Source organism: Eriocheir sinensis, chromosome 47 (assembly GCF_024679095.1).
Source record: "Eriocheir sinensis breed Jianghai 21 chromosome 47, ASM2467909v1, whole genome shotgun sequence".
In the NCBI taxonomy this organism is placed as follows: Eukaryota; Metazoa; Arthropoda; class Malacostraca; order Decapoda; family Varunidae; genus Eriocheir; species Eriocheir sinensis.
This window is the reverse complement of record NC_066555.1, coordinates 7,396,266-7,417,740: the sequence shown is the minus strand read 5'-3', so window position 1 is coordinate 7,417,740 and position 21,475 is coordinate 7,396,266. Positions and strand designations below refer to the sequence as shown.

The 21,475-nt window shown below is 40.3% G+C and overlaps 2 protein-coding genes across 3 annotated transcripts; one reads left to right on the top strand and one right to left on the bottom strand.

Annotated features, from left to right (window-relative positions):
• The first annotated feature begins 879 nt into the window (after nucleotides 1-879).
• LOC126981348 (oplophorus-luciferin 2-monooxygenase non-catalytic subunit-like) lies at nucleotides 880-4,885 on the top strand. The gene is made up of 3 exons (XM_050832363.1): nucleotides 880-1,690; nucleotides 2,042-2,158; nucleotides 2,532-4,885. The coding sequence occupies exons 1-3, from the start codon at nucleotides 907-909 to the stop codon at nucleotides 2,675-2,677; spliced, it is 1,047 nt and encodes a 348-aa protein (XP_050688320.1). The 5' UTR covers nucleotides 880-906; the 3' UTR covers nucleotides 2,678-4,885.
• LOC126981347 (vacuolar protein sorting-associated protein 26B-like) lies at nucleotides 3,640-20,499 on the bottom strand. Of its 2 annotated transcripts, XM_050832362.1 has the most exons (10): nucleotides 20,335-20,390; nucleotides 18,212-18,310; nucleotides 16,849-16,992; nucleotides 15,489-15,721; nucleotides 14,315-14,479; nucleotides 13,679-13,785; nucleotides 11,786-11,997; nucleotides 10,929-11,066; nucleotides 10,189-10,356; nucleotides 3,640-8,522 (listed from the first exon to the last, which is right to left on the bottom strand). In XM_050832362.1, exons 3-10 carry the CDS (start codon nucleotides 16,924-16,926, stop codon nucleotides 8,322-8,324), a joined length of 1,302 nt encoding a protein of 433 aa, XP_050688319.1. In that variant the 5' UTR covers nucleotides 16,927-16,992; nucleotides 18,212-18,310; nucleotides 20,335-20,390; the 3' UTR covers nucleotides 3,640-8,321. The 2 variants fall into 2 exon arrangements, with proteins under 2 accessions (XP_050688319.1, XP_050688318.1); XM_050832361.1 differs by lacking the exon at nucleotides 18,212-18,310 and having other exon boundaries at nucleotides 20,335-20,499.
• Nucleotides 20,500-21,475: the final 976 nt, after the last annotated feature.

Here is a 21,475-nt window from a genome sequence, read left to right as displayed (position 1 = left end):
CAGCTTTGTTATACTGAGGTGCCTCGAGTACGGTGCATCAATACGGTACGCCAGTAGCATGCTGTAACTCAGTGCGACCAGCAGGAGTTCAGCAGGAAAGTCGCCGAGTAGTCTGTGAAGGGGGCGGGGGCTCAATGCTCGCCTCGCCGTGGAGTCAGGCCGGCTTGCTGCGCTCTGGGAAGTGCTTACTAAGCCTTGACTTTATCAACATCAACCGCTCAGTCTGGAGAGTACACACGGGATTATAATGCGTCAGTTTATCTTACTCTGAACCTGTTTGCGCCGCTTTTCATTTACGCGTTATTATGATCATTACGACAGACCACATCGCCACGTTAATTAATGACAAAGCGGGGGTGATGCAGCGCTTGAGGCAGCGGGCCGTCACGAGGCGTCCCCGACCATGACGACTTGTATCATCAACCTCATCCTGCCTCCGTCACCCCCCTCGGCAGGCACACCGACACAAGACGCTCTCTCTCTCTCTCTCTCTCTCTCTCTCTCTCTCTCTCTCTCTCTCTCTCTCTCTCTCTCTCTCTCTCTCTCTCCGTGTGAATGTACATATTTATTTATTTATTCATTCCATCATATGACGGAGAGGTTGGATAAATACAGATATGCATGGAGACAAGACTATCCGAGCTCAGCCCAGGCCCTGTAAACCACAAATACGTAAATACAAATAGGTAAATACACACACATCAACATGAAATAGCCTCTTGGTCATAGTAAATAGATTTTTCTTGTTTATGAGCATATTAATAAATTGTCCCCACTTGTCCCTCCGTACTCTCACACCTGTTTACTTCCCAACCACGGAGAGATAAACACCTGTGCCTTCGGAGCTGATTAGAGGAACCCTTTTATATCAGCGACGAGAGTTGGGGAGGCAATACAGTAGGAACTATGACCGTGAAGGCTGTCGTGCTGTCTATCCTCTTGTGCTTCGTGGGCGCCGGGCTGGGTGTGGGCGCCGAGGGGTCTTGTCCTGAGCCGAGCGATATCCTTCCCTGCACATGTAATAATGGCTCCCTTGGACTCGTTATGGACTGCTCCGGGGTAAAAGACGAGCCCGAGCTGGCACAGGTTTTCGCGATTGATCTCCCTTCCACAAACTTCTACGAGCTGCTGATTTCCCACGATCCAGTGAACCCAGACTACCAACTCCAATCCCTTAAGGCAACCACGCTGGGGGAGGCGACCTTCGAGCGGGTCGCCATCAGCGGCACCCAGATCGTTACCATCGCCGGGTACGCCCTCGACAAGTCAAAGTCGACCCTCAAAGTCCTCTCTCTCGACGGAAACAGAATTAATTCGTTTCCCTTCGAGGCCCTCCCAAGGTACACCAAGCTCACCAGGCTGCTCCTCGCCAACAACAACCTTGAAATTCTGCCGCAGATTATATCAGAGACGCTCGAGAGTTTGGACGTGCAGGGGAACACGATGGTGGTTGAAAGCAAGGCCTTTGAGCGCAGTCCTTCCCTTCTCAGTATTGACCTGTCACGCACGGGCCAGCAGAGCCTCCAGCCGGGCCTCTTCACCCCGCTGGCAAACTTGCAGGAGCTGGACTTGTCGGACAACGAGATCACGGAGCTGGAGGAGGCGGCCATCGTCACCGCCGCGTCGTCCATGTTGTTTCTTGACCTGTCCAGGAACGACATCACCTTCGTGCGCCACGACTCCATTGTCGGTGAGTCCTACACACACACACACACACACACACGAGAAATAATAATAATAATAATAATAATAATAATAATAATAATAATAATAATAATAATAATAATAATAATAATAATGAAAAGATGATAATAACAACAAAATTGGAAAATGAATGATAAAAAATAATAAATTTGACAATAATACGAGAGAGAGAGAGAGAGAGAGAGAGAGAGAGAGAGAGACCAAAGTAAACCTCTTTCCTGACCTTAATGTGCATGCTTTCCCGTGTCCCTTGGCGTTCACAATCTCACGTTGGACTTGGTGGAATAATTACAATGCTCATCGTCATCTCCTCTGGGCCCTTTCCCCCCCTCGCCAGGCCTGTCACCGGGCGGCTTTCTCCTCATGAACAACAACGGCATCACGGAGCTGACGAAGGAGTCTTGGCAGCGCATCTTTGAACAGCTCCAACCCGACGGCTACATCAGTCTGGCGGGTGAGTCTGCCGTGTCTTCCGTGTGCAGTGCCCATCCCTCCCCCGCTGCCCGCCATGAGACACTGGATGGGTATGAGTGAAGGGTTGGTAGGCCTGTAGGGGTGTCTGTGTTTGTGGGTTTGTTTTGGTTTTCGGGTTTTGGGATTAAATTTCTTTCTATTCTCTGTTGGTTGGTTGTCTCTGTGGGATGGGAAGAAGAACGTCAGTGTGTGTGTGTGTGTGTGTGTGTGTGTGTTTGGAGGGAGGGGAAGGAAGAGGAGGAGTGTGTAACGTAACAGCTAAGTTTAAGTACTTGTGTGTGTGTGTGTGTGTGTCAGTTTAGGTATACGTGCGTGTAGTGTACGTGTGTTAATGGTGTTTTTTTCTGCGCCAGAGAACCCGTTGGTGTGTGGGTGTGAGATGAAGTGGTTGGTGCAGAACGAGACGTACCTCAACCTCCTCACCGACACCACGAAGTGCGCCACCGGTGAAATGATCATCTTCCTCGACCCCAACATGTTCGACGTCCTCTGTCCATAGAACTCTTGCCGTGTGCTCCACCTAAGCCATACATTTTAACATTGGGCCATATTCTGAAGCATTTCGGTTTGACAAGACATTCTCTCTCTCTCTCTCTCTCTCTCTCTCTCTCTCTCTCTCTCTCACACACACACACACACACACAAGCTGACCCATCTCCCGTCCAGTCATTGCCGTTGTTGAGGACGCTTCCTCTGCCCGGCCCGTTAGTCCTGGCGGTGTTATGGTGTAAGCCGTAAGGATGAGAGGGTATCGCGGTGGAGGGTGAGGGCCTTGGGAGAGGTGAAGAAAACATCACTGCTCCCTCCAGAAAGTAGCGGAGGCTTAAGAGTAGAAAGTTACTTGAAAAGACGATGAGCTTTGAATGCCTCAAGTAGGACCATAACCGCCGTGGGTCAGGAAAGTCAACAGAGGGAGGGTCACCGTCCTCTGATAAAGGCCGCCACCACCAACCCGACGACCCTTCCTCCGCCCCCTCTTTCCCCCCACTCCCTGCCCCTCCTGGCAGTGAGAGAGAGAGAGAGAGAGAGAGAGAGAGAGAGATTTACATAGAGAGCTAGTAGTAGTAGTAGTTATTATAACATTATAACAAACAGCCTTGACAGATTATAATTATCTATATGTTGCACTGAGATAGACAGATTGTCTTTTGTACTAACTTACATTTTATAATAGATACAGATGATGATGAAGCTGTTCCTTTGTCTTAGTGTGCATAGAGCTAATACTTTAATATTGAAAGAGCTGGCACAGAATGCACCTTTCTCAGCACTGGCTGTCACTGATAGCTGAGGAGCCCGGTCAGTGAGTGCTCAACCAATCATGAACTTATGTCCAACATGTATGGTAAGGTGGGGTTGAGTGTACAGGAGCTGCCTTGTATAGGCCAACCGGCCTCTTGCAGACTCCTTACGTTCTTATGTTCTTATGTTGGCCATTGGGGAATCAAAGTAATTAGAAAAAATATTTATAAGAATTTATTATCTCATCCAGGAAATTGCATCTATACACATTTTTATACAAGTATAATGCATGAAAACAATAGATACAGTAAAAGAAGTCAATCAAACAACTGACAATTATTCACCAAACTTTTCAAAGTTAGTGTTTTTATATCTGATAAGGAACCAATATAATGTACAGAAAGAAGGTAGAAAGCAGAAAACAGGTTTGAAGAATGGCACTCACCACATACATTCATCATAAACTTTTAACATATGGACAAGTTACCTAAAAATCAAAGAAAATAACAAGTGAATAACACATAACTTACAGCTAATAGTTCAGTTTACACTGGGAGGGAGGCTGGAGAGTCTTTCAATTATTGATTAAAGGTAATGGAATAATTTTTAATTAAGGGTAAAAAGGCATATTGATTGACCCCTTCAGCACTCCCTCCATAATGGTGCAACACTGCTAACTCATGTAGTTATGGATGTACCAGTCTAGTTAGAAAACCTTAGTTACAGCCAATGTCGTTACTACCTTACCCCACTGTATAGGGCAACTGAAATCCATTGAATGACCGGAAAATTGCATAAAATGCATACTGTTATGTCCGTGATATAAATGGTGTGTGGTTGGTGCACAAATCTACAGTACAAGCAGTGATGGGTGAGGATGGATGACTACAATGACATGTGTGGCAGACAGTGTATACCCAAACTTACTTTTGAATCTGAAATTAATTACAACTTTCTTTTGGCTCAAATTATAACATTTAGAAGTTTTGCATTTACAAGTAGGAAAGTACCTGTATAACTTATTACAAATCAAGGTTAGACATCAAATAAACCCAAACAGAGCTGGGCATACATGAGCCAAGGGGAGAAAGTCAGTTGTTTAAGAATTTGTACAGTTTTTCTATCACTTGTAAAAAAGTTAATATGAGGTGATGGGATACCTAATATATATATATATATATATATATATATATATATATATATATATATATATATATATATATATATATATATATATATATATATATATATATATGCATGCACATACACACACGCACATTTATGCATGTCAATATACTTTTGCAATCCATATTTTCCTGTTCACCTATGAAAGCCATATGTCTTAGGCATCAAAGGAAATGGTAGTTATTTTTCAATTCTAACTTCGTCACCATTTTGTGAGCTAAAAATCCATAGTGAGGATGTTCGGCAAACTGCTCAGACAGTAATCTCCACCTATACTTTATCGTTTGCTATACTGTAAAGAAACACTCTCTCTCTCTCTCTCTCTCTCTTTACACACACACACACACACACACACACACACACTATATTATCAAGGACCCGGCTCCATGCTCTGGCAAGGTGAAGAGAACCACCACATAAATATTCATGCTGACTCCTGACTACACATGTATGTACTCTGATGTAGTGACCTGTAATCATTTGGAAAATAAACAATCTAAAATTCATATCAGAAAAGTTGCTGCATTTATCAGTGATTTCAGGGCTGTTAGACATGGCTTGATCACATGCTTTAACTTATAGTATTGTAATCACAGTATATTTGCTATGCATTTCTAAGCAATGCACTTTGGATAAACTTTTGATAGGGCTGATGCTTCTTTCTGTTCAACTTATCTAAAGATGTAGCACATTTCACTCTAACTACCATCAAAATCTTCACATCAAGTATAAATCTACACAACTCCTGAAAGTGATTTAATGGTATGAATATCATTATGTTTACAAAATGAAAGCCATATATACAGTGATAATTCAGTTATTCTATATATAATGTAATAAATCCCTTATACAACAAAGAAAATTTAAAATATTATTGTATATCATTTGCATGTCTGATCAATACCAAACTAAAAAAGAAAGGAATTCACAGCATTATGCGTGCACACACACACACACACACACACACACACACACACACACACACACACACACACACACACTTTATTAGTGTACAAAGTATGCTAAGTATGCTTAAATTAGCTGGAAAAAAACATATTATTTTTCATAAACTTATTTCTGTTAGTATGCAGTTTTAACCAAAGTCACCACCAACAAATCTAATAAGTGAAAAAGCTTACATAGTTTAAAGCAATACTTACATATGTATATTCATTATTCACAGGAACAATTATGACTGGAAAAGATACAATTTATACAATACACATTGATGTTTTCCTGTTTTTTTTTAATGGGCAGTCAGAAATTAGATCAACACACAAGACACTACGGTAATTGCCAATTCTTACTCAAACTGCCCAATCATTTCTTGTGAAAAAAATCAAACTACCTTGAATCAAAGTAATTATCTGTATTACCACATTTATTGAAATATCAGATTTAAATAAAGGTTCACTAATTAACATTCATGTGTAAATCAGAAAAAAAAGTGGTATACATTACCTTAAATTATTTAACAACATAATACCAATAGTCTTTGCAAAGGGGATGCTGGACAAAGCTTCAATTGTTATTTATAAATTATTTTGGCATAGCACAGCTCTTACTGTCATCTTTTACATTAACTTTAGCACTACTTGCATGGTGCTAGGATAACATCAATTCAATATTATCGTAGAAAAAAAATTGATTCAGATTGCATACTGGTCCAAAGACAAGTAGCATTTTCAACTGGCCACCATGATTAATATGATCTGAGGAGGAGATTTCTGAAGAGCAAGAATAGGGGAGGGACTCAGGAAAAGGTATTATGAATTAGCAACCCAACAGCCTCCACAGGTGTAAAAGGAGCTCGGCTTAACTCTGGATATCTGTGGTAACAGAATCTTCTTGAGATTAGACCTTTGACATCAGACCTGTTCAAGGCCCTTCCTTCTACAATTTAGGTTTGCGCACCACTGCAAAATATGAAGCATTTGATATTTAAATAGATCACTTTATTACATGAATAATATATTCCATATAATTTACCCCTTGCTCTGCTCATGTATGTGTGCCATTCACCCATGATCTGGTCTGGACTCATGATCACCAGTCAGTATCCTCCCAGAAGTAGCTCTCTTTTGAGTTCTTCTCAAGGGAGGACAGTAACCACCCCTGTCAGCAAAAAAAATTTTAATGGTCTGAGCATGACTTGAATCTCAGCCTGCTAAGTGACAGGCAAAGGTGATATCCACTGAGCTATGAAGCAGTGTGTGTGTTTATGTGTGTGTACATGCATTCATGTGTGTGTGTGTGTGTGTGTGTGTGTGTGTGTGTGTGTGTGTGTGTGTGTGTGCTTATATATGAAGTTTTCATTCAAGAACTTGCTATAGTAGTATGTACATTTCTTTGTTATGATGAAAGGAACCACAGTAGCCTTTTAAAGATGGTATGCTTTCACAACTAAAGGCTTACAATTTCATCTTACATTAATCATATTTCAATCCACTTTTGGCATCTTTTCCTAAAGACAGTTATTTGTACAGTGTCGCTATGTACTAATCACTCACTTGCCCAAACTCAATTTTCCCCTTGTTAATGTTCCATCTATTTGGCCATGTCTCAGCAGTCTTATTTTTTTGGGGTGTGAAAATGTACTGGATAATAACTAAATAATGAATTTTGAGCACAATACTAACTGACCAACACGAAGTTCATACCATAGGACATGGATACTCTAACAATCATGTGGTACCATCAGTGGTGAAAAATCCTTAACAAATATTCAACATTCACAGCAATCTCACCCAATTGTGAACTAAGATACTGATCCCTGCACTGCACCAAAAATATATACTACTTTTGCAACACTGTAACACAAGTTTTAAGGCAACTGTAGTAATATTTTCAAACATCTAAACATATCATCAGATCTTTCAAAATTATGATATTGATAGGACTAATAGCCTGGAAATCATTATATAAAAGACTCAGATTGACACTGACTGATGAGTAGCAGCCTCATTAAATATAAATTAAAAAAATCAACTTTAACATCTGTATAGCTTTTTCTGAAAATTATTATAAAACATAGCTCCTAGGTAATCTACAAAAGCATATGCCAAATTTTGAATCCAAGAAAGTCAAAAGTCTTGGGATTGCTTTTTAATAATTTACAGAAAAAACTATGTATAAAAATATGCAATTCAGACTTACCACATAACAAAATATCATATGCTCAAATTAAGTGAGCATTCTAGAAGCAAATAATGGCATAAAGTTTTAATTATGTTTGTCTAAACCTATAAACTAATTTGCCTTACATTATAAGACCAAGCTATCTTGATGGAAACAAAATGTAAGTTGCCCATAGTGAAGATACAGCTTTGCAGATAATAAAAAAATATATAACTGCAAAATATGTCTCATTAACTGAAAGAATCAAAGAGGTAATGGAAGTTTCATCAATGCTTATGTTTCAATTTTATATACAGTATGTAATAATTTGCTTAGATTCTTCATTAAAAGATTTATATGATTCATTACATTCTTCCAAGACTACAATATGTTACTGGAGGGTTAGAATATTATCCCTTTACCACTGTACATTGGGGAGGACACATGTCTTAGTTATGGCCACTTTAAAGCAAGTTTGAGTGCGAAATAAACCCATACAGTAAAGGCCATTCCTAAGAGAGGTCAGTAAACCCTGTCACTGTCTTAAGCTACCCCACCCATCCCACACTAAGCTCTACCTGGCAGAAATTGATTGTCTATTACTGAGCGACTGGAACAGGCTCTTGTGATACTGCAGGTGAGGGTTTGACTCTTTCTTGCTCTGCTTCTGCTGCATCCTCATCCTCAGAGGGTGAGCCTGCTTGAGCCTCCACAAACTCTTCCTCTGGAGAGTCAATACTGGTGGGGGGTTCAGTGGGGGGTGAAGGCAGTTTAGGAGTGGAGTCATCCTCATCTGGAGGCTGAATAATATAAATAAATGTGATCAGTTTATTGTACAACCCAAATGTATACGCACTGAGTGGTAAAAACATCCTATGTACTCTAACAATGTATGTGTAAGAGTCTGATCATCTCACACACAGTTCCTGTCTGCTTTAGGCAGTTGGTAGTTATCTGAAAATTTACTTCAGCCAAGTTCCTGATGGAGAGATAAAAGATCTGGATAATGTCAAAGAAAATTTTATGATTCCCAGTTGCAAACAGAGAAAGTTTCATCTTTTATTTTACACTCACTTCTCTAATACCACCCCCAGCTCCATTTAACCTCATTTCCCTGACTAACGACCCAACATCCTGTTGCCACCACCCAGGAACAAGTTGCCTCCGCTTCCTAGACAACACACCCTCCTCCCCATCGCCACCACCCAGGGTGTTGTCCCTCTGGACTGGAAAAAAGCTGACATAGTCCCCATCTACAAGAGCGGAAGAAGAGACGACCCTCTTAATTATTGACCAGTTTCCCTTACGAGCGTAGTGTCAAAAATATGCAAAAGAATTGTGAAAAAGAAATGGACGAAGCACCTACAGGAAAATAAAATCATCACAGAAAGACAGTTCGGACTTAGGAAAGGAAGATCATGCCTGACAAACTTGGTGTGTTTCTATTCAAGGGTGATAGATGTTGTGCAGGAGAGAGATGGATGGGCTGACGCTGTCTACCTGGACTTGAAAAAGGCCTTTGACAAGGTGCTGCATAGGAGGTTGATGTGGAAGCTGGAGACAGTGGGTAAATTAGGAGGATTTCTAAAGTGGATGGAGGATTTTCTGAAGAACACAATGATGAGAACAACTATTAGAGACAGGAAATCAAGTTGGAAAAATGTCATGAGTGGAGTTCCGCAAGGCTCTGTGTTGGCCCCAATTATGTTTGCAGTATATGTTAAGGATATGACAGAAGGAGTGGATAGCTTGTGAGTCTGTTTGCCGATGACGCTAAGATAATGAGAGGAGTGGAAAAAGAGGAGGACTGCTTGCTGCTCCAGAGAGACCTGGACACAGTGTGGGGGTGGAGCAGGAAGTGGGAAATGGAATTTAATACCAAAAAGTGCAGTGTTATTGAATTTGGAAAGAGTGCAATGAGAGTAGAGGGACATTATAAGTTGGATAAGGATAAGTTAGATAAGAAGACAGAAGAAAAAGACCTTGGAGTGATGATCACAGAGAACTTGTCTCCAGAGAGACATGTGAATAAAATATCAGCTGAGACACAACCTGCTGAGGAACATCAGAGCAGCATTCACATACCTTGGTGAGGACATGGCAAGGAAATTAATTGTGACCTTGATACGCCTTAGACTAGAATATGCACCAGTGGCTTGGTCGCCATCACTTAAGAAACACATTAGAAAACTGGAGAGGATACAGAGAGCGGCAACAAAAATGGCACCTAGTCTGAGCGACCTGCCTTATGAAGAAAGATTGCTGAGGCTGAACCTCCCTTCATTGGAATTTAGAATATATATATATATATATATATATATATATATATATATATATATATATATATATATATATATATATATATATATATATATATATATATATATATATATATATATATATATATATATATATATATATATATATATTTTTTTTACTGTACAGATTCTTAACTCATTATCTCACCTCCAGCTGAGGCTTGGGTTGGATAGTGGGTGCAGTGTGTTGGTGTCTGGTGTGTAACTGTGGTGAGGGTTTGGCCTGAGGGATCTGTTCTGGGGCTTCCTCATGCATAGGAGACTGTGACTGCTGCGGGGACGGAGGCTCAGCCCCAGTAGAGGGCATTGGAGGATTCTGGAAAGTTGGAAGAAAAAAACTAATAGTTATTGATTTCTTATAACTATGAAACCCACATGTGTAGAAATTCAATGGTTGTGGATTATTACTCTAGGTTAGTAATGTTAATACTCATCTGAGGTTACAACAAAGCTGTCAAAATGTTCAATGGTGGGGTTGAGGCAATATTAAGAAAGGGTCGTGTTCACCAATATGGAAGGCACTATGAGCAATGCGTCAGCAGGGGCTAATATGGGTTCAAGGAGGAAGATTCTGATCTCAGAGACCTCAGGAGGAATTCCCACAGGAAACATGAAGCTGAGTATGAGGTCACCTGCTACAACCACAGCTCATGAGGAAATGAAGCCAGAAGATATGCACAAAGGACAAGAACAAAGACTATCAATAAGTGGTGATTCCATACAAGTACAAGGAGGTGCTGGAGATGAGCCAATCACAGGTAGTGTGTCTCATAATTATTATGACCAATTAATTATGGAATAGCTATATCAATTGTTAAAGCTTTATAGACATATATGCTTAACATGTACAATACTAATATGCTTATTGCATCAACACATCAAACTTACAAACTCAGGTGGTTGGCCCTGTGGATGTGACTGTGGGAATGAGCTTTGCTGATTCTTATGTGATATGGTCTGCTGGGCCATTAGCTGCTGTTGAAGGGGACGCCTCAATCTTTCACCCTTTCGCCACAGTGTGATTTCCTGGAAAGAAAAAAATATACATACAGTCAAGTCTCTTTTATCCGAGATTCTCTAAACCGAAATATTCAAATAACCGTAAGTTTTATGAAAACTCTCATTTCGACTGACCAAAGAAATCAAAAAATTTATCTGAAATCTGAACCTCACACCACTAGTGTTTGTTTCTGGATGTTCCACCAGAGCGTGCAGAAGTTGTCACCAGCTCCCCGCCCTCCCCCACTCCTCGTAACCCCTTCACTCCGGCGACGCTGACGTCGGCACCGTTAATCCTCTTCTAAACCTCTTTATCCTCTTCCATTTCCTTTTAATCTTAATGGAAGTTAGTCAACATGCCAATAATGTACACTTTACTTCAAAAAATATTCAAAATAAAGTACATTTCTTTTACTTCAAAAGGTAGCTGAATAAATTGCCTTTCCAATGATGTATAATGTATTGCATTTGGACCAATAATACTGCAGAAAAATTAACATAAATTGTTTTTAGTTTTCAGCATGCCAACAGCACAAGGCTGGAAGGCATAATCTATGGCCAACAAGCATTGCTCACTGGCTGGGCAGCATCCCCCATCACTGATCCCTACCTTCACCCGGTCACCCCAAAACAATTGCTCGGCAATGACTTTAATTTGTCTGAAAATATCTGCATATACTATCACTATGACAGCTATCTTCATGTTAAAAATTCCTTCAATTTAAACAGCAAGGTAAAAGCCCAACCTGCTGCTTGAAGTAGCGGCGTTCCTCTTCATCCACCAGCACCAGGTTCAGGTGATAGCGTACAGAAAACTTTTTGTTGATGTCCCGCATAGTGGGAGTTAGGTCATAGCCTGCCAGAAACACTCTAATGGGGATGCTCTCTCCTCGCACAGGAGCTCCATCCATAATTTCATACTTAGCAATGGTTTCATTTTCATTGAAGGTGTTGGGTCCTGCAAAATAATTTTTCCAATGTAAAAAAATATATATATATTGGTATTACCTATGAAACATACATACTGCCCCTGAGCTTATACTTCTAGTATAACTTAGGAACTGAGAACTGAGACCTTGCACTTGATTGCTGCATGTCTTTGGTTACATGGCTTTACCTGCCTCATTTTGCTGAAACCCCCTACAACCATAGAATAGTGAAGGAAGCCATGTGTAACATTTGGTTGGAGAGGTGTCTTGATACTCCCCTCATCAAAGTGTTCAAATTGAAGGAAGGAGGAAATACAAAGGAAGGCAGTTTCAAAATTTACTGGTGATAAAGATTAAAGAATGAAGATATTACCTCTTGCATTCTGAATTTGGACAGCATAGGGATGAACTGGAGTAGAAAGTAGTGTGCAGCAAGGTCAAGGAAGTGGTGGAGGCATGCAGTTAGCAAGTTCAAAAATGCAGTTAGCATGAAAATAATCATAAAAGATATATATTAGGGCAATATTGTGGCAGAGCTTAAGAGGTAAAACACAGCAAGAGGAGGAAAACTGATGAGACAAAAAGCCTTTGACTCTACTGTGTCCAAAAGAGCATCCTGCAAGGGTGTCAAAGAACTGGTGATGGAATGATACAGATCAGTGAGATCACCCAACCTCAAGGAAGCTGATTTAGCAAGAAACGAGGTAGGAGGATGTCCATTTGACTCTTTTTTTATTTATTTATTTACTACAGCAGCAGCTAAAAAAAAAGGTGGGGGGGGTGGGGGTGGCACTGCTCCAGCAAAAGGGAAAAGAATGAGAGGTCAGAAAAAAGGTCAATTTCAGAAGGAGAGGTGTCTAGATACTCTCCTCTTGAAAGAGTTTAAGTGCTGGTTAACTTTTGAATAAGGTATTGGGATAAAATAGGAATGAGCAAGAGTAGAAAGTCATGTGCAGGACAGACTTTGAATCTTTAGCATAAAAGGGGACAGCTGAAAAATATTGAGGCCCTTGAAGAAGAGAGGAAGAATGTGTCAAGGTAGAGAAATAGTTTTTGAGGCCTTAAAAGTCATCGCATTCCTTCTGTCCCATTCAGAAATAAAAAGTCTAAGGTTAAGCTTTCTGTAGTGCCCAGCCTTGACATGTATAATTTCTGAGATGGTCTTTTGTTGAAAAATGTAAGGTAACACAGAGTAGGGTATTGGACATGAGTAGGTAAAACAGCTTGTTTTGAAAAGGTCATTCATGAACTATAGTAAGAGTGGGAAATAAAACAGGGCCCTGTGAAACAACCATCTGTTTATAGGTTTAGGAGTAGAGGGGTCACCATTTACCACAGCAGAAACTGATAGGCATGAAATGAAACTGGAGACGAAATCAATAGGAAGGTAAAAGTAATGTTTTATGACAGACTGTCAAAGGCTTTCAAGACATCTAAAGACATAACAAAAGTTTCACTAATACAGCTAAGAAAGGATGACCAGAGTCTGTAAGGAAAGCAAGATCACCAGTAAAATATTTCTTGCAGAATCTGTACTGGTGATCAGAGAGAGGGTTGGAAGTTGATAAATGCTTAAGAACTTCAAACGTTACTGATTACAGCTATGAGTTACAAAACATCACCATTAGTAATACAATCCTGTCATATGTAGTGATGAAGTGAAAAATGTTGAGTTATAAGGCCGCTGCAAATAAAGAATAAGACACTAACCAGAGCCTGTAGTTTCTCTCTTGATGATAGCAATTTCCATGTGTTTGATCTTGATGCGCACCAGAAGAAAGTAGATTTTCCCCACAATAACGTCCTTCAAGTGGTACCTGTCATCACATGCATATTTAATTTTCACTGAAAATTTCACTGTAATGTAATTCTGATAATTAGAATATTTAATAATGCACAGATTTTATTTAGGGTAAGGAAAGTCATGATTATGAATAAATAGATGGAATCAAATATGACGAATAAAATAAATGCACAAAGATTTAAATTCTGGCAGTGTATACATTGTTGAGGGATTCACCGATGTTTGTATGCACAATAAGACAGTAGGAGAGCAAGACTGAAGAAATGTCACCATCTGAAACTGCTAACTTGGGGCAAACTTTTTAAAGTAAACAATAAAACAGACTGGAACCTTTCATACATTGACTTTTTTTTCTATTTCACCTGCATTTAACATAATAAGTAGAGGGAGATGGCAGTACTGGCTGCACTTTAAATCACTCGACTTCTCCCACAAGAGGAAACCCAAAATCTACTTATTGTTTGTCATCACTTTACAAAAATAAGAAATGGTCTATGGAGAGAAAAAATTTAAACAAAACACTATTATCCATGGTCACTTACTTTGATTTGTTGTATTCAAATTCAATATGTAGGCAGTCCTCGATACCAACTTCCATTTTTATAGAATTGTTCATCTCAGGATAGGAAGAAAGTGTGTGCACCAGCAAGTCCATCTCTCGAGCAATATCAGACAGCCTTCGTACGATGGTGACTCGGAGGAAATACCTGGACCCAAAATCTCAAATTATCTTACGCCTTTAGTAAAAACATAAAGAGGAGAGACAAGTTATCAAAACATGCTGAGGATCACACTTCCTCATTCACTTTATAACATACACCAAAGCATAATGGCAAGAAACTGCAGTATGTGTTTATTATTAGGAATGAAATTTGTGAAAGTTGGAAAGTTTCGTTTAGTCGGCGCAACATCTGTGGTCATATGCCGGAGAGAGACAGAAGGGGAAGGAATTATAGGAGAAGGGAACAGACCCCAGGAGACGAGACACAACCCCTGATTAATACCTGGTACCCATTCACTGCTGGGTGGACAGGGGCGTAGGGTATCGGAAAAGCCGCCCAAATTTTTCCACTCCGCCCGGGAATCGAACCCAGGCTCTGTCGGTTGTGAGGCGAGTGTGCTAACCACTGCACCACGAAGTCCCCATGAAATTTGTGAACAAATACCAATAGATACAGAATAAGATCTTACTGCTGACTGTCTATGATTTTATGGTGCTAATTTTCACATTAAAGGTGTAATTTTCACATAAAATATGCATGTACATTCTCAAATGCTGGTAGCTTTCCACCCTATTTGCAACAGTATGATTTGTTTATAAAAGTATATTTCTAAACAGTGAACAAAAAAAACAAGCAGCACTTCAATCAAGGACAATAATTTAGAAATCTTGAGAATTAAAAGTTTTCCAAAAAATATTTACTTTCTTCCTGGTTAAAAACAAGCAGCATTTAAAAGTAGAGTAAAACCTCAAAGCAGTGAACTAAAATCAGCAATGTGGTCAACAGGATTTTTTAATGGTTTGTTTTTCATGATGTTCTTGCACTAGCGAGAATCTGGGAACACACGACACATTATAATACTAAACATGATATGTCTAACCAATGTAACCACTCTGTTTTTATCACCTTTCAAATGTTACAACTCAGACTGAAATACCTTCTTAGACTTGTACAGCTTGGATGTTAAATGTCCAACAAATATAAAGTGACCCACCTGAGTCTCACGTTGGTGCCTGAGTAGGATTCATATGGCTTTTCCACTTGGTTGAACTCGAATTCAAAGGAAGTGTTGTGAGTGAGTTCCCCTGGTCGGGCCAATTCTTTGACCAGGGAGGTGAATTCATGATGGTTTCCTCTGTCATAATACAATTCAATCTGACCCACAAACTCAATCTTTACACCCTGATGTTCCAGGCGACTTCCAGGCTTTTTTAGAGCTATATTTACCTGTAAGAGAGAATTAAACAGTAAGAAAATTGACTGTAGTAGAGGGCAAGCTTGAAGGTAAGGCTATTATGCTGCAATAATAAAGACATGATATACAATACATACATGATCATGGTGACATATGATGTGAGACAAAATTCAAATGAAAAACTGTATTCAAAAGTACATGTATCATCTATCACATCAAACAGTTTTCATCAGGTTTCATCTGATACCAGACTTTATTGAATATCAGAGTTTCAATCTTCTCTAAACTTCAAGGGACAGAGGGGTGACTTGAATATTTTTAATGCGAACATGCAAAGAGAATCTGACACTGATTGCCATAGCAATCTTAGATAATATTAAAAATGAAATATAAGATAAAAACCCTCATTATGTAAATGATTATTCAGCAAGTAAGTTTGAACGGTATAGCAAAAGGGCCTGCAATATTATAATTTTCCAAGTCTGACTAGATGATATTGCAAGTCCTTTGCAGATTAATTAGATGTAATTTTTTTTTTTTTTCTATAATGTTAAATTGAGGCAGAGAAGATTGAGATGGTTTGGACATGTGAAAAAGGCAGAGGGGGGGGTTAAGTGAGGTGGAGGAGTTGAGAGTTGAGGGACGCTGGCCAGTGGAAAAACCAAAGAAAAAGTGGAGCAGATGTGTGATGGAGGATATGAATATATTGGGAATAGAGGAGAGTCATTGCCCGTCCAACCCCACCTTGAATGGGAAAATATGGACGTTAAACGACAATGATGATTGTATTTGCTAATGAAACTTTAATTACCTTATTTTTCTCTTACAAATATGAGTGTTCATTATGACATTATTCATAATTCATATCATAAAATGACTTGTAAAAGATCTATTCTGACAGTGTAGCTTCTCACTAGAAAAACACATACTTGTTGTGAGTGATAATTAGCCTCCAATCTTAGGCAACTCAGCAAATAATAAGTTTTTAGTTAGTCAAGTAAATATATAAATTATAAAAAATAATGAAGTGATAAATAAAAAAAAAATAGTGAACACTATGGTCACATTCAAATATGGAGCTTATAAAAAAAAATTGAATTAAGAAAAATGCCATGAAAAGTTATGATATTGCTATTAATATTATTTTCTTGTTGCTCACCTTGCCCGACACACTTTCCCCGTCATAGTACAGGAAGTAGCGCTCCTTCTTCCCATCTTCCGTCTTCATCTCAGCCATTTTCCTCGTTTCAGCTCCATCGAGCTGGATTTCTATATCGGCACTTTGGCCGAAACCAAAAAAACTCTGGAATGAAGAATGTAATTTAGCACATTTGTGTATAAATACAGGCTGAGAATCCTTTATCCAAAATTTCAAAATCCAAGAACCTCCACTATTCAATAGTTTTTTTTTAATGCTGACATGATGCGTCACAAATGGAAAATTCCACAAAGTGATGGGAAGGTTCCACCACGTAGAACTGTTGTGTGCTGCTCAGGGTTGCCAGGTCCGCAGTTGGGCAGGTAAACTTACTGCTGAGTCAACACCTCGGGCATAAAAACATCTGCCCACCACCACCATGAGTTTTGGGTGACTTTTGGGATGGGACTGGGCGGGAACACAGTCCACGGCCTGGCAACTCTGGTGCTGCCATGTTAGTTTTTTGTCAGCAGTCGTCACAGTAAAACCTTCATTCATTACTCATTGGGATTAAAGCGTGTTGTGTGCTCCGTGGTGTAAAAATATTGTTGAAAGTGTCAAAAGGGCCTGCATATTCCAAAATCTGAAAAAATCCGAAATCCGAAACATGTTCAGTCCCAGGGATTTCGGATAAGGGATTCTCAACCTGTAATGCCCTTATTATGAAATAAAGAATGTTCCTTAAAGCATTTGCTAACAAATACTGCCCTCATTGTGAAATTAATAATGTCTATTTTTTGTCAAACACAGTATATATAATGTTGATTTAATACATATGTATTTGAAATTATTTATTTAGTATGTCCTAAAATTTGGGACACTATTGATTGCACTCAAAATTTTTACCATTTACAACTTATCACTGGTCGTGTAATAACGAGCCACAGTGTGACAGTAAGGTAGTCAGTTAAACAAAAAAATGAATCAGGAAGGAGACTGAATCACCTGTGACACCTGATTGGCTGAGGACAAGAGCACCACACCCTCTGATTGGCTGCGTCAGCCTCTCCGTGACTGAGTTACTCCTTGCCCATGACTGGCTAAAGACGAGAGCAGCACAGCTACTCATTGAGTGTGTTGAACTGTGGGTGAGTGAGTTACTCCCTGAGATGCATTTAATGGCAGCATTGAGCCTAGAGGAGGGGAGACGACACCTCCCTCAGAGGCTGGCCTAGCAGTGAGGGTAAAGCATCTAGGGCCTCTTCAGGAGGTCAGAAAGCAGGAGAATATCAACAAAATCAATGGTTCATATAAAAATAAAAGCACAATAGATGGCCCTGCAAATAGTAGCCAAAATTTTCCATGACAAATGTTTTTGATATACCTTGTCAGTGAGCCTGTCAGCAGCCAGCCCACAGTGGCATGTTCACAGTGCTCCTGGGGCATCAATCCTGCTGAACTTATTACTTCAAACTGTTAGATTCTTTTGCAGTGAAGGAGAGAAAATAGAGACAAGGTTGAGAGGCAGAATTGTCAGAGACCTAATCATCCTCTTTTGAAGTCATTTGAGGAGATGCAAATCAATACAAGGTCGGGTGGAATGGAAGTGATGGGAAAGTGAAAGTTATACCTATGGAACTGCTGTGTTCATCCTTTCTTGCTCTTTGTATGATGGGAAGATCATGGCTTCACATCACATTGTCTGGCACTGCATTCCACATTCAGGCTCAATTCCACAACAAGAACATCCACTAAATTATCTCATTTCTCCCACGTTTCTGAGTTTTTGTATCACATTATCTATACCTGAAGCTTTGCCCACTCTTAGGCTCTCTACTGCTCTCTTTACCACCCATAACATCACTTGCAAAAAACGTAAACAATAGAAGCCAAAAGAACAGGTTATATTCTATTGAGGAGGCATCCTTGATACTTTCTTCTTGAAAGCATTGAAGTTGTAGGAAGGAGAGAATACAAACAAAGAAAGACTTTTACAAAATTTACACATGAAAGGGATAAAAAAATAAAAATATTGGGCTAAAATACAAAGCTGTGTGCAGTGGTGCTGTGAGAGTCATGAAGGCATGCAGTTAACAAGTTCAGAATAGCATGAAAATAATGATACAAGATGGAAGGGGAAGTAATAACAAAAAAAGAACATTGCAGTGGAATCTAAAAGGTAGATGACAGCCAGTAAGAGGTATGAGGCTGTTGAGATGAAAAGCCTTTCACTACTCTATCCAAATGAATGTGTAGAGCCCTTTAATATGAGATGCATACTCCATGCAAGAGTGGACAAGGCCCTTGTATAGGGATAGCATCTGGGAGGGGGATAAAACTGTTGGAGGCGACACAGAGCACCGAACCTAGAGGAAACTGAAATAGCGAGGGATAAAATATGAAGTTTACAGTTAAGATTTGAGGTTAACCCTTTCAATACGTGACGCAGATGTCGGCGTCACAGTATGGAAAGGGTTAAAAGGAAATGGAAGAGGATTAATCCTCTTCTAAACCTCATAATCCTCTTCCATTTCCTCTTCTAAACCTCTTAAGAGGATTGAGAGGTTTAGAAGAGGATTAATCCTCTTAACCCTTTCCATACTGTGCCGCCGACGTCTGCGTCACCGTACTGAAAGGGTTAAGGATGGACTGAGAATGTGATGAAACCAAGATATCTAGATGTTCTAAACTAAATGGAAATTAAAATTAAGAAGTGAACTTTTCTCTGCTATGTGGGAAGCATTTATTTTGCAACTGGTGACAAGGACATTCTTTGAAGTTAGCCTGGCAGGCCAAACAAGCAACACAGGGCAAGGGAACTAACTAGGCATGGGGACCCTCAATGCATGAGATACCGTACCTTTCTCAGGAGAGTGGTGAACATGCCAATGACGGCCACACTCACCCAACCTGACAGTTACAGTGGCTTCAGGGGCAGTAACATTTACCATTTAAAGTGGAGTGGTTGATGAATGACCTTTAGACTCACTACTGTATAATACCAGATGCCTAGCAGAGGAAGTAGGGACTGGAAAGATATGTATACAAGAAAATGTGATGAAATATTTCAGTGATGTAAATGTAAATTGACTGTGCTCCTTAAAAGGATAGAATAGCAATAAACCTGTCAGCCAAGCCTAGCCCCAAGCCATAAAACAGGAGAGCTGCCTGACGGGGCCGCAACCCCCCGCCAGGAGGGAGGGAGGGACGGCCCCCTCGGCACGCCTGCCCAGCCCCTGACGAGTGCCTGCCGGATGCTTGCACTGACCCGTTAGCGAGGAGCCAGGGCACCCAGGTAATGACTTGGGCACCACCATAACCCGTAAAGATGCAACAAATTGTCAAACATCAAGAGGAGGAGGAGGAGGAGGAGGAGACGGGCATCTGTCGACAATAATTAAGAGGACTTCCTGTATCGAGTGACAGCCTTGTTTGACCCTTCCCACGCCCGCCGCCCCGCCCCTCCCGCGCCCGCCACGCCCCAGAATTGTCAGTCCCCGCCCTCACCATCGCAGGAGTGTGTGGCGGCGGTCCTCCCCAGCAGTCATATGAAGGTATAGAGGCGAGGGTTGTTGTGGTGTGTCCGCCTCCTCCCGCCCTCGATGCTCCCTCAGGCTCGTCCAAGGAGGCTCCAACACCCTCTTCCTCATCTTCTTCTTTTGGCCTCCTTTTTCTTCTTTTGAACTGTTCCGCTTTGCCACGCTTTTCAGGTCCTCCAATTGGTACTTTTTCACACTTGGATACGCTTAATTACTTCGCTGGGGACATTTATATAATTTTCAACCCTGCCATGAGCTCCATGTGTCTGTTCTCATTGCATCCGCGGACTTTGCTTTTCTATTTTTCCTTTCCCCTGTTTTCTTGGCTTTTAACTTACGCTGGACTTTGCTTTTTTGCATTTCTCTAGTCTGCCCATTCGCTTGTTTCCATTATTATATTTTTCTCGTTACGTTTCCTCCTCTTCCTTTGAGTTGTCCCGCATTGTATGGCTCCTGAGGTCCCCCGTGGTTCTTATTCATACTTCTGTACGTCACCCTGCACCCTAATCTCCGTTATTCCCTGCACACTTTGCCCACCCTGAATTTTTCTTTGCTCCTTCCCTTCCCCGCGCGGCCGCCCCCTCCCTCCCTGTGGCATCGGACTCCACCTCCCGTCGCCTCGCACCCCCTACACAGCCGTCATCTTCGTTTCCAGTTCTCTTACTTTGGAATTCAATCTCTGTCCTGGATTTTTCCTTCCTCTAACCCCAACAGCTAATAATATATTCTACATTCATCTTGATCTTGACTAACAGGTGATCTCAAGCATTTACAACGCAAAGATGTCGCAATTTTATATACGTAGTACACACTGTGCGAACGGTATATACAAATAATGTTCTATAGTAGCCTATATATAGTGTGATAATGAAAACGATATATTTTTTTTCTAGAATGCTTATTTATTGCTCTCTTTTCTTCTTAATTACTTGCCGGCGTTTCTTCCTAAATTAAAACAAGCGTACTGACGTATGAGGTAATATCACCTTCCGTAGTTATTCGGCGAAAATCTGCATTTCTTCCAGCTTTTTTATATGTCGATATTAATTCGTTTGGTATGTATGTATATAGTTCGTAAAATAATAATAATAATAATTATATATGAAGAA

Excerpts from the sequence above, each read along its gene's own strand:
- LOC126981348 (XM_050832363.1), top strand. The coding sequence starts at position 907 with ATGACCGTGAAGGCTGTCGTGCTGTCTATCCTCTTGTGCTTCGTGGGC. Across the intron at positions 1,691-2,041 it reads GCGCCACGACTCCATTGTCG|GCCTGTCACCGGGCGGCTTT; the intron begins GTGAGTCCTACA and ends CCCCCTCGCCAG. Across the intron at positions 2,159-2,531 it reads CGGCTACATCAGTCTGGCGG|AGAACCCGTTGGTGTGTGGG; the intron begins GTGAGTCTGCCG and ends TTTCTGCGCCAG.
- LOC126981347 (XM_050832361.1), bottom strand. Across the intron at positions 11,067-11,785 it reads GCCGCTACTTCAAGCAGCAG|GAAATCACACTGTGGCGAAA; the intron begins GTTGGGCTTTTA and ends TTTTCTTTCCAG. Across the intron at positions 10,357-10,928 it reads AGGGCCAACCACCTGAGTTT|AATCCTCCAATGCCCTCTAC; the intron begins GTAAGTTTGATG and ends CCAACTTTCCAG.